This window comes from Electrona antarctica (genome assembly GCF_951216825.1).
Source record: "Electrona antarctica genome assembly, chromosome: 3".
Classification (NCBI taxonomy): Eukaryota; Metazoa; Chordata; class Actinopteri; order Myctophiformes; family Myctophidae; genus Electrona; species Electrona antarctica.
The window spans coordinates 20,629,481-20,645,364 of NC_136808.1; the positions used below are offsets into that span (position 1 = coordinate 20,629,481).

The 15,884-nt window shown below is 45.1% G+C and overlaps 1 protein-coding gene across 1 annotated transcript in view; it reads right to left on the reverse strand.

Annotated features, from left to right (window-relative positions):
* Positions 1 to 14,859, reverse strand: part of kcnc1a (potassium voltage-gated channel, Shaw-related subfamily, member 1a) — a gene marked incomplete at both ends in the record, with an annotated part of 22,170 nt that extends 7,311 nt beyond the window's left edge. Inside the window, 6 exons of the mRNA XM_079496240.1 lie at positions 2,471 to 2,889; positions 4,033 to 4,178; positions 4,830 to 4,922; positions 6,825 to 7,124; positions 12,549 to 13,007; positions 14,677 to 14,859. Coding sequence (XP_079352366.1) covers positions 2,471 to 2,889; positions 4,033 to 4,178; positions 4,830 to 4,922; positions 6,825 to 7,124; positions 12,549 to 13,007; positions 14,677 to 14,859 — 1,600 coding nt within the window. The remainder of the gene's footprint in view (positions 1 to 2,470; positions 2,890 to 4,032; positions 4,179 to 4,829; positions 4,923 to 6,824; positions 7,125 to 12,548; positions 13,008 to 14,676) is intronic.
* Between the last annotated feature and the right edge of the window lie 1,025 nt (positions 14,860 to 15,884).

The following is a 15,884-nucleotide window of genomic DNA, read 5'->3' on the forward strand; positions in this document are numbered from 1 at the left end:
CACACACACACACACACACACACACACACACACACACACACACACACACACACACACACACACACACACACACACACACACACACACACACAGAGGGAGGAATATAATGAATAAGACAGAACATTGTGGGAAGGTGCCAGAAACATTCAGAGATGAAACTCTCACACACAAATATATGCAGGCAATAATGTGTGTGTGTGCGTGCGTGCGTGCGTGCGTGCGTGCGTGCGTGCGTGCGGCGTGCGTGCGTGCGTGCGTGCGTGCGTGCGTGCGTTCCAAACTAGTTCTGGAAAGCAACTACCAAGGTACTTGAGTATTTCCATTTGTTCATACTTTATACATCTACTCCACTACATCAGGGGCAAATTGCACATGGTAAATGGACTGCATTTATATAGCTCCTTCATAGTCTTTCTGACACTTCAAAGCACTTTATGATGTACGGTACTTCACATTCGCACATGAGTTAACCATACGAGGCACCAACCTGCTCATCAGGAGTACCGGTAGTTATAAGGGCTTCATAGTATCGTGCTCAAGGACACTTCCACTTCCACTTAGCCAGGAGGAGCTGTCGTTCAAACCTGGAACATTAAGGTTCCAAGACGGCCGCTCTATCTCCTGAGCCACTGCCGCCCTTGTACTCGTTTAATCCAGATTCAGTTACTAGTTACTTTGATGATGAAGATTGATGTAAATCTTCTAAATTGTTCAAATAGTACTAAAGAATTGCAAAAAAAAAACCTCAACATGTTCCATCAACAGGCTTTTACTTGCCCATATACAATTGAGCACAACTATGTGCACGCACAACCTTTTGTGCAGTTCGGGTGGCCTATAGTCATATATAGTATGCCGAAGTGCTGTTTACGCCTGTGCTTTAATTGTGGCCGTTATACAACACTGACTTTACCTCTGCGTATTCAACCCAGTTTTGTGGGTCTTCGACTACTGGCCAATCACAGCGGGCCTATAGAACTGTGGTGGGATACATAATAATGCGTCACGTCGCCATTTAAACAATATACACGGACAGCGGACACATGACATTCACAGAGAAACAACAACAATACGGAACAACAACAACACAACCTGCCCAGCACGGAAAAAACAGTGGCCAAAGACAAATTGCTGTCTGCCTTCGTTCAAAATGCACGGTTTGTGAATCCCTAGAATCCCTATTGAAATGCTGAGGGGAACATTAGCCGAAAATAGCTGATCTACGTGCTGTGAACAAATTACATGGTACAACGTTTTGGGCCACAGTTGGGCCTTCATCATGAATGTCTGGGTTTTCAAGTAAACTAAACACTTAGGAGCAATGTTAATGTAATGTACAGACTTGTATTCTTCTCAAATGATTACCTACCCTTAACTTGCCCCAAGTTGTCAAACAACTCCCTCAGCCAGTGCTTGGCTTGGCTTGGCTTGGCTTGGCTTGGCTTGGCTTGGCTTGTATTGTATTGTATTGTATTGTATTGTATTGTATTGTATTGTATTGTATTGTATTGTATTGTATTGTATTGTATTGTATTACTGATGAATTGAGTAGCCTACACTGCACTACACTTTAGAAGAGCTTTTTTGACTGTACTGCTGTAAAGTTATTGTTAGTAAAGTCTTTACGCATGTAACAGTATTGCATTCAAGTCGCAATTTGAATTGTGATGCAAACAGCAGAGTGCCCAGGATACATGTAAGATAATAAGAGTTTTCAGTCATTTGCTACTGTATTGCTACAGTAAGAGAAGAAAATTAAGAGAAAGAAATTACTGAATTTGTGTAAGAGAAATAATTTGAAGAAATATGTGAAAAATATAATCGTGAATCTAGTATCGTGATTTGAATCGTTTCGTGTGTTGAGTGAATCGTTACATGCCTAAAAGTATTCAATTAATTGCGAACGCAGTGAGCATTTACTATGAGACCCAGCAGATCATGTCTGTCTGTCTGTCTGTGTGTCTGTCACGCTGTAACACCACCCGCCCACCACCAGAGGGCGCAGCTGTATCACACACAAAAACACACACACACATGCACACACACACACACACACACACACACACGCACGCGCGCACGCACGCACACACACACAAAAAACTTAACTTAAAAAAAAAACTTAAAAAGGAAAAACTTTAAAAGGAAAAACTTAAAAAAAACTTAACTTAAAAAAAAACTTAACTTAAAAAAAATCTTAAAAAACAAAAAAAAGAGAACTTAAAAAAAACCTTAAAAAATTACGTAATTTATTCTAATTGTTGTTTTTGCAATTTACGAGCTGCGTTCGCTTCCCACGTTCGCGCGTCTTACTTGTCAATCAAGGGGCAGACAGAAAGACAGACAGACAGACAGACATACAGACAGACAGACAGGTGGACTTATGGACGGACGGACTGACAGACACATGGTCGGACGGACGGACGGACGGACGGACGGACGGACGGACGGACGGACGGACATGCAGGTATACCTGGCGTCACGTCTCCCGGTGTGGGTGTGGCCAGAGGACAGGCGTCACTGTGTGAGGTCAGGTGGGCGCAGGTGTCGCTGCCGCTGGCGGGCGAGTTGAGTCCAGAGCGCAGCCAGTAGTTGTGGTGAGCTCCGCCCAGCAGCGGCGTGCGCGGGATGTGCTTGTTCTTCTTCTTGGGCAGCTTCTGCTTGGCCATGGCCAGCGAGTAGTACATGCCAAAGTTGTTGACGATGACGGGCACGGGCATGGCGATAGTCAGCACGCCCGCCAGGGCGCACAGCGCACCCACCAGCATGCCCGACCAGGTCTGGGGGTACATGTCGCCGTAGCCCAGCGTGGTCATGGTCACCACCGCCCACCAGAAGCCGATAGGGATGTTCTTGAAGTGCGTGTGCTCGCTGGCACGAGGGTCATTGGGGCTGGGGGCGAGAGGGAAGGAGAGGGACATCAGCGTGACATGTTAGGATGAGGATTTGTTGTTGTATGGATAATTGCAACTACTGAATTTTGGCATCTTGGAATATTTACATATACGTGTAGACCAAAATTGCATTTCTGTTTGCCTTGTCGTTCTTTTACACAGATTTTGTTTTTATTATTTTTTTTGTATGGTCAAAACAGGCCATGCTAACATCCCAGTTTTTATCAAACCAATCATGGTCGCTATGGCTGCGGCCATCTTGGTCCAGGCACCGGGACTGTTTACCACTAGCTATAGCAACCCCAAGCCTCGTGACATCATGTGACATCATGGAGACCCTTAGATCTCCATATATGGTTGTCAGTCCAACCACTGTGGTTGGAGCTGATTATCATCACCTGGATCTCCATATATGAGGATCACAACACTGGCCTCATCAAACCCTGGATAGCCATACATGCACGGTTTGACGTACTAGATCTGAACATATGGAGCCGGCCAGCAACTCTACATCTGACCTCACTGACACCAGATCAATAGTTTAACTCCTGCTTCTCAACTGTGCCGTATTAAAAAGCTCTGTTGTTTCAGCGCGACCTCGCCCTCAGGGCGTATTACTGGTGATATGACTTTAAGAGACAGGTCTACTGTATTCATTATATAGACGTCGCAGTCCCGCCCCCTTTCATGACGACGACTGGCCCAGGAAATAATTCCCCATTATTTTTTCTCATAGACATTTCAAAAAGTATTTATTTAAAGATCTTTAAAACCGCGGACAAAACCAACTCGTATCATGACAAATCATGACAACAAACACAATATTTTGGGCCGAACAAATAATTACAAAGAAGAAAAACAACAACAAAAAAGTGTTGTATACCCTGCCCTTTTTTTCTTCTTTCTAATTATTTGTTCGGCCCAAAATATTGTGTTTGTTGTCATGATTTGTCACGATCCGGGTTGGCTTGGTTCAAGGCTTTAAAGGTCTTTAAATATATACTTTTTGAAATGTCTATGGGAAAAATGCATGGGGAATTATTTCCTGGGCCAGTCGTCGTCATGAAAGGGGGCGGGACAGCGACTGTAAGAGACATGCCTGCTGTATTCATTATATAATGACTATAAGAGACTGGCCTACCTGGCGTTGATGCGCTCAGCGTAGTAGATCATAGTGGCAAAGATGAGCACGCCCAGAGCGAGGAAGATGATGAGGAGGAGGAACTCGTTGGTGCTGGCCCTCAGTGTGTGGCCCAGCACCCTGAGGCCCACAAAGTGCCGAGTCAGCTGCATGAGAGGACCAACACATCATTTAGTCCACTAAAACAGATTTAGTCGACTAAAATCCTATGATATTTAGTCGACTAAAACTAGACTAAAACTAAAACATTTCAGATGACATAATATATGACTAAAACGTAACGGAATTGTATAGAGCACCGAAGTCTGACGTTTGAGATTCTGAGATTCCTCGTTGAAGTAAGCTCAGCTGGTGGTGACTCGACTCGTACTAACCACGATACATATCAATAAAATAAAATAAATAAAAAACGTAATTAACGTTCAGTTTCTGTTGTGCGACGGGCTGCGGGCAGATGCAGCCTACCCGGAAATGTAGTCTCTGGGTTGTTTGGCTCGTTTCTAACGCTTATTTTGTTACTCTTTGGGTATATTTGTACATTTCCACCTTCAGTCGATGCTTCATATCCATATGAGTGAAAAGGCCAGGGTGATCGGTTTATTTTTCAAACACAGTTCTTATATGAGGCGATCTAAAATCCCCCTATGGAGATTACAATGCAAATAAAAAGTACATGAACCTGTGGACTGACACCCTCTACTGACAGTATAGGGCAGTGACGTCAGGACTTCGGTGCTCTATTCAAACGACTATGAATAAAAAATAAATAAAAATAAAAATCAACACTGTCGTCTTACCTTGAAGATCCTCAGGATCCGTACGAAGCGCACAACCCGCAGGAACCCCAGCACGTCTTTGGCTGCTTTGGACGACAGGCCGCTCAGACCCACCTGCAATGTACCATGTACAGTACAACCAACGTATAGGCTTTTATCAGACCACAGTAGGTACAATGTACCATGTACAGTACAACCAACTTATAGGCTTTTATCAGACGACTAGGTGCGGTTCCTCAAGCTTTTTCGAAAATAGGAAGCGACAAAAAAAAAAAGAAAAGCGCATTTTTTCCCTGTTTCCATCCACTGAGAAAATGTGATTCTTGAGAGATATAAAATAAGTGCACGAAATAAGCTATAGGTGACACTATTTTGCCAGTAAAGTGAGTTGCATATTATTTGACATTTATTTTACTTTTTCTTACTTTTAGGCTATACAAAAACTGCCTGCATGGTTGGCGCTTGGGCTACAAGTCCTCTATGTTGTCCAGTCTGTCTTTCAATCAGGCTGTCTGTTAAATAAATAGGCGTGTGTGGGGCTGGTAATAGGTGTGATGACTGTGAATTTACATTTTGGCCGTGTTGATGACGCTTCTGTTGCTGACTGCTAGTCTCGCCTCATCCGTACCAAGGTGTTTTGGAGAAATATATTCACCGATCCATCCATGACTTCCATGATCACCACACTCACAGGGGGAGAGCAAGAGCCTGCAGACAGAGGCTTCAAAAATAGCACTGCTAGGATCCTGAGTGACTCGAGAGTACGTAAATGTCTCCACATCACACCCACCCTGCCCCAGGTATCAATGAACCTACTGTAGCATCAGTCTAAATAATAGAGTACTGTTCATCCCCTGCGTCGCAGATGTTTTTGAGGGGTGCGCCGCGCTAGCCCCTCCTATGTCCAGCTTTGAGGGTTTGTGTAAACACAAACATTGAATGCCATTGATAATGAATGGCCAGCTTTAAGCGTTTGTCCCAACACAAACATTAAATGCCATTGATAATGAATAGCCAGCTTTGAGCGATTGTATTGTGGTCCAAAAATAAACACAATTGTCTCTGCGTTATTGTCAGGGAGGTGGCTCTGCATCGTTTACGATAGTCAGCCACTCACATTTGATAGTCTGGTTCTGGCAAAAATGTAACTATTTCGGCAGTAGTAATTAAGTAACATTACCATGTTCTCGCTGCCAGTTGATGCTTCATATCCATATAAGTCAAACCACCAGGATCATTTTCTTTATCTTTGGACGCGATAGAATAAAAGTCTATGGGAATTCGGAATTGAAAAACAAACAAACAAACAAAAAACGACCCAGGATGTGTCAATTATGTCAGGCGCTCTATATACTATCAAAATAATAACGTGCAAATTGAAAGTATATATAGGATACCAGGTAATCAATGAATCTAGCATCAGTCTACAATATACTGTATACTGAACTATAGGATAGGTAATTAATGAATCTAGCATCAGTCTATAAACAATATACTATCACAGTAAAAATCTGTACATTGAAACTATAGGATACCAGTCAGTGAATAAAGCATTAGTTTACTTTAAATTAATAACACGCATCTAACTTTTTACACCATCGTCAAGAAAAAAAAGCTTTTCTTTGTTTAGCTTTTTACCTATTTTCTCCGCATTTAGTAATTCCTCCCCACACACTGTGTCGTCACTTCTGTTGTGTCCTACTCACTCACCTGCCAGTGAGGAGCCCCCACTGGGAGGACATAGACAGTCCTACTCCTCCCACCCCACACTCCCTGCTGACAGACAGGCTCAACCCCCACCCCGTAGCCCGGCTTCCCTCCCCACGAACACGGGCCAATTGTGTTCGCATAGATGCTCGAGAAAGCCATATGCACTGCGGTTGATTCTAAACCCACATCCTCCGCGATGGTGGGCAGCGACTTTACCACTGCGCCATACACCGTAACCCCAAGAAAATACGAGAACAATGGACCATGGTACAGTAAGTGTACATGGTGGTCATAAATCTCGTTCACCTCCAGGTAGAAGGGCAGGATGGCCACAAAGTCAATGATGTTCAGCGTGTTGCGGATGAACTCCAGCTTGTTGGGACAGAAGGTGATACGCATCAGGAACTCGAAGGTGAACCATACCACGCACACACCCTCGATGTAGGTCAGGTACACCACCGTCTCCGTCTCCTGGTAGAAGCGAGTGGTGTTGTCCACGGGGTCCGTGTCTGTGTAGTTGTAAATGGGGTTGAAGGCCTCGTGGGTTTCCAGGCAGAAGGTGGTGATAGACACCAGGATGAAGAACAGGGAGGTGAAGGCTACCCACTGAAAGACCAACAGAAACCAACAGAAAGATCACAAACCCACTGAAAGACAGAGAGATCACTAACCCACTGAAAGACAGAAAGATTACTAACCGTTCAAATGTCATATATTTTAAGTGTTGCAACATTGAAAACTAAACATAAAAAACTGCATAATAAAAAGTCAATATCACTCACGATATATCGACGATATATCTGATACCATTGCCTTTTTGCGATACTGACATTGCGTGCGTTCACACCTCGATAACGATACGATAACGATATATTGTGCAGCCTTACACTAACCCACTGAAAGACAGAAATATCACTAACCCACTGAAACACAAACACAGAAACATCAACAATCCACTGAAACATGTGGGATAGGGTTACGATTGCGTGCGTGCGTGCGTGTGTGTTCGTGTGCGTGTGTGTGTGTGTGTGTGTGTGTGTGTGTGTGTGTGTGTGTGTGTGTGTGTGTGTGTGTGTGTGTGGTAACAGATATGAGCCTCATCTAATAGGTGGAGATTACAGGAAAACAGGATGCATCTCTGACCAATCGTTAAGGAGTTAGATTACCACACACACACACACACACACACACACACACACGGACGGACGGATGGACGGACGGACGGACGGACGGACGGACGGACGGACGGACGGACGGACGGACAGACATAGACTTTAACTAAGTACTTCAGTAAATGTTTTTAAATGTATAGCCTACTTTAAACTGGTCCCCATTTCAAAGACAGTGTTCTCCATGTTTGCAACAAGACGGACATTAAAAAATAGATTGTAGAATACAATATAAATACATGTCCTGCTCTAATTCTGGGTCTGATTTCGTTCCTGTCAGGCAGAAACCTTGTATCTTCATATTTCAGCACAGTGGTGGCCAGTTCATCATACAAGAGTGTCACACAAAACTGGTGAAAATCTACAAGCTTGATCTACAAGCTCACAACGCGCTGTGATGCGAGTGGTTGTGAGCTTGTAGATCGGCTACTTTCTTGAAAATGGATGAATATCCATTTTCAACCCGAACCAGGTAACGGGGGCAACAGTTCCAGCAGAGAGCTCCAGACTTCTCTTTCCTGTCTGTGGTCTCTTCCAGTGGGACATGCAGCGAGGACCCAAGGGAGACACTTGGGAGTCGGGAGGCATCCGTACCATGCCCAAACCAGTCTAGTGGTCGAGTCTCTCTCGGTTGACAGACCTTCTCACCCTATCTCTAAAGCCAAATTCCAATACCCAGAATCTTGGCCACTCACTCACTCTCACTCTGTCACTCCAGCATGGTGGTGTTACGGTTAAATTGGTGACCTGCTGAAATGTGTAGACAATCACATAATGTCAGTATCCAAACGTAAATCGTTGCAGTTTGATTATTAGCAGAGTTCAACCTATCGATACATCCATGTAAGTTATGTGAAGTCCACAAGATGGTCACATATTTCAGCAGGTCACCAATGTCACTGTAACACCACCATGCTGGAATGACTGAGTGTGAGTGAGCGAGTAGTTGAGATTTTGGGTATATTGGTATTTGGCTTAAAGGACCACTTCACCACTTTTCAACCTATCTTCATATAATAGGTCCTCACCAATAATCATGATAAAATGTCACAATTGTTTTCTAGTCGGTCTGTGTCTCATAGGAGGGCTGTGGGCAGGTTCTAATATATTATTTATGCCCCAAAATCTATAAATCTCACACTATTAAGGCAACCGGCCGGTTCCACGCGCTGCACAAGTTGCCCTTTTTTCACTTGAGCACCTGCCCCTCTAAATGTCTGTGCACGCCACTGCGTCTGAGAAAACTCATTTTGAGAGAGAGAGAGAGAGATGAGATGAGATATACTTTATTAATCCCTGAAGGAAAATTGAGACGTTACAAATTACAGCAGCATAATGTGACACATAAATAAAACTAACTAAAGCTACTGGACAAACGAGTCAAACGACAGACACAGACGTCCAGGGCCATCATAGGACAGCATGCATTGGGGGAGACAGTTCTTATGCATAAGCATTATAGAGTCTGATGGCAGTTGGCAGAAAAGAGAGTCTGTACCGCTCCGTATGCATCCTCGGGGGGAAAGTGAGCCCTCGGCTGAAGGTGCTCACACTATCCTGCAGCACGCCATAATAAAAAGGGTGGGAGGGGTTAGCCAGCATGGACATAAGTTGGTCCCTTATCCCCCTGATAAGGGACCGACTGCAGCCCCTCCGATCTGAGGCCAACAACGAGTTGGCCTTCTTAATGATCTTATTGAGCTTGTTGAGCCCCCCCCCCCCAGCACACTACTGCATTAAACAAAGTTCTGTTAAAACTAAAACATTACAAGTAGCCTGCTATACACACATTAAAGGACCTGATTCTCCTCAGGAGGTACAGTCCCATTTTGTGTTGTCTCTCTGGTCCAGGTATTTATTCAAGTAGACACCAAGGAACAATCTCTACCTCTTCCCCCTGGATGGTGATGGGTACTGGGGTCATCCTCTTACTCTGCCTGGCATCAAGCTCTTTGGTCTTCATTTTTTTTTCTTCTTTTTTTGTGACATTGTTTTATTAAGCATTTTTTATTTTCATTACAAATCCCCCATCGCCCCACCCTCCCCAAGGTTCCAATTATCGTTGCAACAAGAGAAGACATTTTGGTCTTCTTGATGTTCAGCAGTAGGTCGTTTTGTTTAGCCCAACTCTCCACAACACTTCTGTACCGAGAACTTCTGGAGATGGCAGTGTGTGTGGAGTGTGTGCACATGTCCATGCGTTCTTTCATTCATCATCAGTAGAGTGGTGCTGGGAGGGAGAGCTGAATCCATCCGACTACAGAACAAAAATATGTTTGGGTCAAACAACAACCTCAAAACGTCCTCTGTCTCCACCAGGGATGAGGTCACTTATTTTGGGTGTATTCTACATAGAGTTTGCACAATCTATGTTAAGCACGTTAACCAAAGTTCTTAACATAGATTGTGCATGATATGATATGATTCAGAGTCTTGCTGAAGGACACTCCGACACTAACTGGGGAACCCAGGATCGAACTGGGAACTTTGCGGTTCCCATCCAGCCTTTCTACCGACAACTCTACCCCTGAGACACTGCCTCCCTGTTATTAAAAGAAAAAATCATTGCAAGTTAAATCAAAAGTCATATTTGGGCAGGATAGCATATCTTTGTTCATGAACAGAAAAGCACTGAGGTCTCTACTCTCTCTCTCTAGACTAGTTATAGTGATCATCTTTATTCAGGTTCTTTCCGTACCTGATGTGTGCGTGTGTGTGTGTGTGTGTGTGTGTGTGTGTGTGTGTGTGTGTGTGTGTGTGTGTGTGTGTGTGTGTGCGCGTGCGTGCGTGCGTGCGTGCGTGCGTGCGTGCGTGCGTGCGTGCGTGCGTGCGTGCGTGCGTGCGTGCGTTAAGAGTTATTTACAGCATCAGGTTGGTACAGGGCTGCCCTGGTCTACTTCAGGATGATAGCTGCAGGCAGGAAGCAGAGCTGAGAATCACCCTGTTAAATACAGTGTTAAATATAGAGCCTGTTAAACACAATGTCCCTCGCTGTGAAAGCTCGTTCATTCTTCCTTGCCACATTTCCTTGATGAAAATAAACCATTTCCGGCACGACAATGTGTTGTTCTGTTCACTTGACAGTGGCTTCATGCCACATGACGTGAAGTGTAAATGTCTGTCTGTCTGTCTGTCTGTCTGTCTGTCTGTCTGTCTGTCTGTCTGTCTGTCTGTCTGTCTGTCTGTCTGTCTGTCTGTCTGTCTGTCTGTGTCTGTCTGTCTGTCTGTCTGTCTGTCTGTCTGTCTGTCTGTCGGGCGGGCGGGCGGGCGGGCGGGCGGGCGGGCGGGCGGACTGGACAGGTCGGCTCCCCCTTCACATAACATCAATGTCCAAATGTGAGTCTAAATCTAATCCTACACTGTCCCTATATACAGTGCACGTGGCCTAAAAACTAAGGTTGAACCCAGACAGCAGTGGTTTACGTTCAGACACTGTCCACAACACCATCACATACTTTGGCAGGTCACCAGTTTCACTGTAACACCACCATGCTGGAGGAATTGAAATTTGGCTCCCTCTGTCTCACTGTGTGTGTGTGTGTGTGTGTGCGTGCGTGCGTGCGTGCGTGCGTGCGTGCGTGCGTGCGTGCGTGCGTGCGTGCGTGCGTGCGTGCGTGCGTGCGTGCGTGCGTGCGTGCGTGCGTGCGTGCGTGCGTGCGTTTGTGTGTGTTCTTGTTACGAACAGAACAGGACAGAACAGAACAAAGCCATTAAATATTGAAGCCTACAGTGACCATGTCAGTGTGTGTGTGTGTGTGTGTGTGTGTGTGTGTGTGTGTGTGTGTGTGTGTGTGTGTGTGTGTGTGTGTGTGTGTGTGTGTGTGTGTGTGTGTGTGTGTGTGTGTGTGTGTGTGTGTACATGCATGTGGGCGAGCAAAAGAGAAAGATGAAGGGGGCGATAGAATGAGTACAGAGAGAGAGAGAGAGAGAGAGAGAGAGAGAGAGAGAGACAGACAGAGTAAAGCAAGAGTCTACATTAAACTTACACACTGAAAATAGCAGATCTACAAACCTCACAGCATCTTCTACTTTTTAACATGCAACACCTGCAATAGATCTTTACACGCTTTCACAGCAACATGACTGATGTTGAGTACATCTCTCCTGAATCATGGATGTGATGGAACGCATGAACACATCCAAGCAAACCTACACGGATTTGAATGCCATCAATGCATTGAAAGGGACAAAACCTTATCAGAGCATTGAGTGCTGCATTCTATACTACTGACATACAACCGTCTACAGCGCATTCTATACTACTGACATACAACCGTCTACAGCGCCAAACCTTATGGAGAAATTCAGTAGGCTGCATTCTGCCTTGTTACAGCTACTGTTTTGACAGTGACGACATGCGTTGTCTGACATTATCCCTAACACTAACTCTAACCCTAACCTCAGTCTTAACCAGCCACGTAAGTCCACTAACCTCATATCAGTCTTAACCGGCCACGTAGTCAGTTGACAACGTCCGTTGTCGTCGATCAAGAGCACAGAATGTAGCCTACTGTAGCCAACAACCTGTTATCCACATTATATTGGGTGGTGCCCCCAGAGGCAAATCCAAGGAAACAACTGTAACATACATTATTATTTGACTTGGTTATAGAGGGTATGCGCGTGACATCATCATCATACCCGGAAGTTATGCAGGAACGCCTACTGAGTAGCAAAAACTACTTTCTGGCCTTGACAGCCGCATACATCCAAACAGAAAAGTCCTATATATCTGATTGCATTAAACAACGTTAAACAACGTTAAACTCACTTTGTCACTCAATTTGCCACTCGATTTGTCATTCACTTAATGCATGCGTATACCCTCTATTGTTCACCAAAAACAAGACGTTCTACTCACCCTTGCATATTTGGAGGAGTAAGGGTCCTCAAATAGCGCCCATGTCCTCCTCTGCCAGCGCTTCCACTTGTTCCCCGCGTACCCCCGGTAGCCCTCGGGCGAATCCCCCCCCAGGGGAAGCCTCTTGGTCATCTCCATCTCATCGTCCCCGTCAATCCCCAGCTCTGTCCCCCCTAATCCGTCCCCTCCTCCCCCGGTGAGGTCTCCGTCCTCGTCACCCTCCGAGGCCTCCATGGGACCCCCTCCGAAGCTGTCCAGGGCCTCCTCTGCCTCGCGATGCTGCCGGTAGGTCATCCAGCAGCACGGCTCCACGTCGGTCTCATCAATGCCCCAGAAGGCCAGCTCCTCTTCGTACAGTGGTCCGCACACGTCGGCCGGGCAGTGCAACTTGCCCGTACGGTAGTAGTTGAGGATGTGGGAGAACACGCCCGGGTGGCGGTCGAAGAAGAACTCCTCTGCCTGCAAAGAAGCAAGAATTAACTCATTAAGACCTGAGGCAGATCTACAAATTGGTTTTCAGGAAAGAATAAATGAAATTTATATTTGGGCAAAAAATAATAATAATAATAAAATGAGGGGACCTGATAATGTTTGTTTAAGGTGCTGTAAACAAACATTAAAAGTCCATAGACTTGGCTGCCAATGTAGGCCGACAGGAAATGGGGAGAGAGATGGGGGGGGGGAAGACATGCAGCAAAGGCCGTCGGGATCGGGAGTCGAACCCGCGGCACACTGCCAGACCGGATCACCAGCCAAGGCGCCCGGACCGCTGAGTCACGGCCCAGGCCCTCTGCACGTATTATGTATATAGGGCCACCCACTGTCCTTAGAATGACAAGGCCATTCTATCATCAAGGCCAAACTAAATATTTGTGCAAATTTCAAGTGAGTCATGACTTTTTTGCCATGGTACCCCACCGTGTTGTTATCGGTTCCTACTTGGAACCGAGTTTCGGTACCCATGAGTCGTGACATGACACACAGATTACACACCCAAAGTGAGTTTGAACCTATATGACCTATTGGGAGGAATACAACAACGTGCAAACACAGTGACAGCAGCAATATTTGTGAACTGTTGAGACAAAAGAAGATTAGCCTAAGGAATATACAACCACCCTAAGGATATCGACCATCATCTGCACATGTAAACAGAGCTGCTACCTTTAAACGTGCACATCTTATGTAAATCTGAGGTTTTTTGTATACTATTTAAATAGTCTTGAGAAAAAGTGACTGCAAAACATTGATGCTATTTGTTTCAAAAAAGCTTTATACCCTGTATAACATATATAACGACACAATGTGACATAGCTCTGTTTACAACATGCTGTACCCCTTCCAACTATGTATATCCCCATTTTCAACAGTTTTATTATATTTTGACACTTGCTTTGGCAATGTAAACGTATGTTTACAATGAGGAACACACACACACACACACACACACACACACACACGGCTGGAAAAGTGGAAGACATGATAAGTGGAATGTATTGGGGAATTAATGCTAGTCTACTCTCAAGTACATTTTAATTGATTATTTTAAATTAATGAACTGCTTACTTATTTTATAAAATGTATCAATGATGTATTGTCTTAGTTTTGACACAATAAAGCTTTTAGAATAATTACAGTGCTTCATAGAAACTATAGCTGAATTTACACATTAATGAAGTCCAAAGAGACCTGGGGCAATTCCAAAATCTTTACGTCTTCTCCACTACAATTCCTATACTTTTTACCCACTAATTATTTGAAAACTATAGTTCCTTACATTTTGAGAATTATTACAAAACATGCATTAATTTAACCAGTTCACACCATCTTATCAAGCTCACAACGCATCGCACACGGTACGTTGTGAGCTTGTCTATCGCTATATACTTTTTAGAAAACTTGTGAGATTTTTAATAATAACTTTGTTTTAATTGGTATACTTAAGTATATTCTTTTATAACTTTTATTCAAGTAGGCCTATATAAATGTGCATGGAATGGATATACCAGACTTTAGGCCTACTTTCGTCTAGTATTTCTAAACTGTTTAATGATTACTTAGCCTACTTGAGTAAAATCCTGTGAATACTTCTTCCACCACCCACTACCTGTGGCTGTGTGTAGCTCACCGAGGCGTCATAGTGAAAGTGTCCGTGTCCGGGGTGCTGTGCCTCGGGCTCGGCCAGCCAGGCCAGCCGGGTCCCCGGCAGGGTGCGGAGGGTGCTGCGGTAGGTCTGGTGGCGGGTCCCTCCCACGTTGATCACGACCCGCTCCGTGTCGGACGCGTCCGCGTCGCCGTGCGGCTGGCCCATGCTGCTGCTGGCCCGGCTGCAGGAGTCGGACGCTCCTCTATGGGCATGACTGGATCATCAAACCGGCCCGCGCGTCCGTCGCCCAAAAAATACCTCCGTCCTCCGCTTTGCTTCGCTTCGCTTCCAGAGAGCAGATCAGTCCCGAGGAGTGGCCGTGGGGGCGTTACATCAACTTACATGAGATCCACGAGAGAGCATTAAGGCAGGTGTGGAGAGGAGAGGCTATATGGTTTCAAATCATAATATTATTAATGATAATAATTCATATAGTTTTGATGTAGACATGATGCCATACTCCTCCTGGTCCTCCAGTCTCCGTATTCTGATCATGATGACTTTCTGATTCCATTCACAAGCTGGTGCTGAATGGACAGCTCCTCTCTCTCTCTCTCTCTCTCTCTCTCTCTCTCTCTCTCTCTCTCTCTCTCGTGAAATCAGAAACCATCATACAGTAGCCTAGCCTTCTCCTCCCAGTGGAGTAGACATCGCATTGATCCGTGTCAATTACCACTCACACACACACTCATCTCTATATTTTTAGACCTACAAAGCGCATGTGTTTTTGTGTGCCAAGCGTATGAGCGCACACTGACTGACGTGCTCCCCGGGGCGAGCGAGACTTGAACTTGACGCATCCAAAGCGTTCCATTTGTGTCTCTGCATTCAAGTGCAAACAAGTTGAAGACCTATAGCGTGGAGTCTGTGGACTATGCATAGAAGGAGATCCAAAACAAGTGCAGTGCGGTGGAAAATAAAAGGTGTCTACATATTTTCACTTAGCCTATCGATCAGGTACAGTAGCCAGCCAGCTATATGTAGCCTATACGGACTAATGAATAGGCTTATGCTTTGGGAAAAGGTCTGAATGTAATTGTAAAGTAGGCCTATAGCCTGCTTATACAACTTGCACGGTACATCCTTATAAGACCGACTTTTTTTCCCCGTGGGAGGAGGTCCAAATGGGGGGTGAGTGTGGCTCAGAGCCTCAGCCTGATGGCCTCAAAGTCTAATATCTCCCCAGTCCA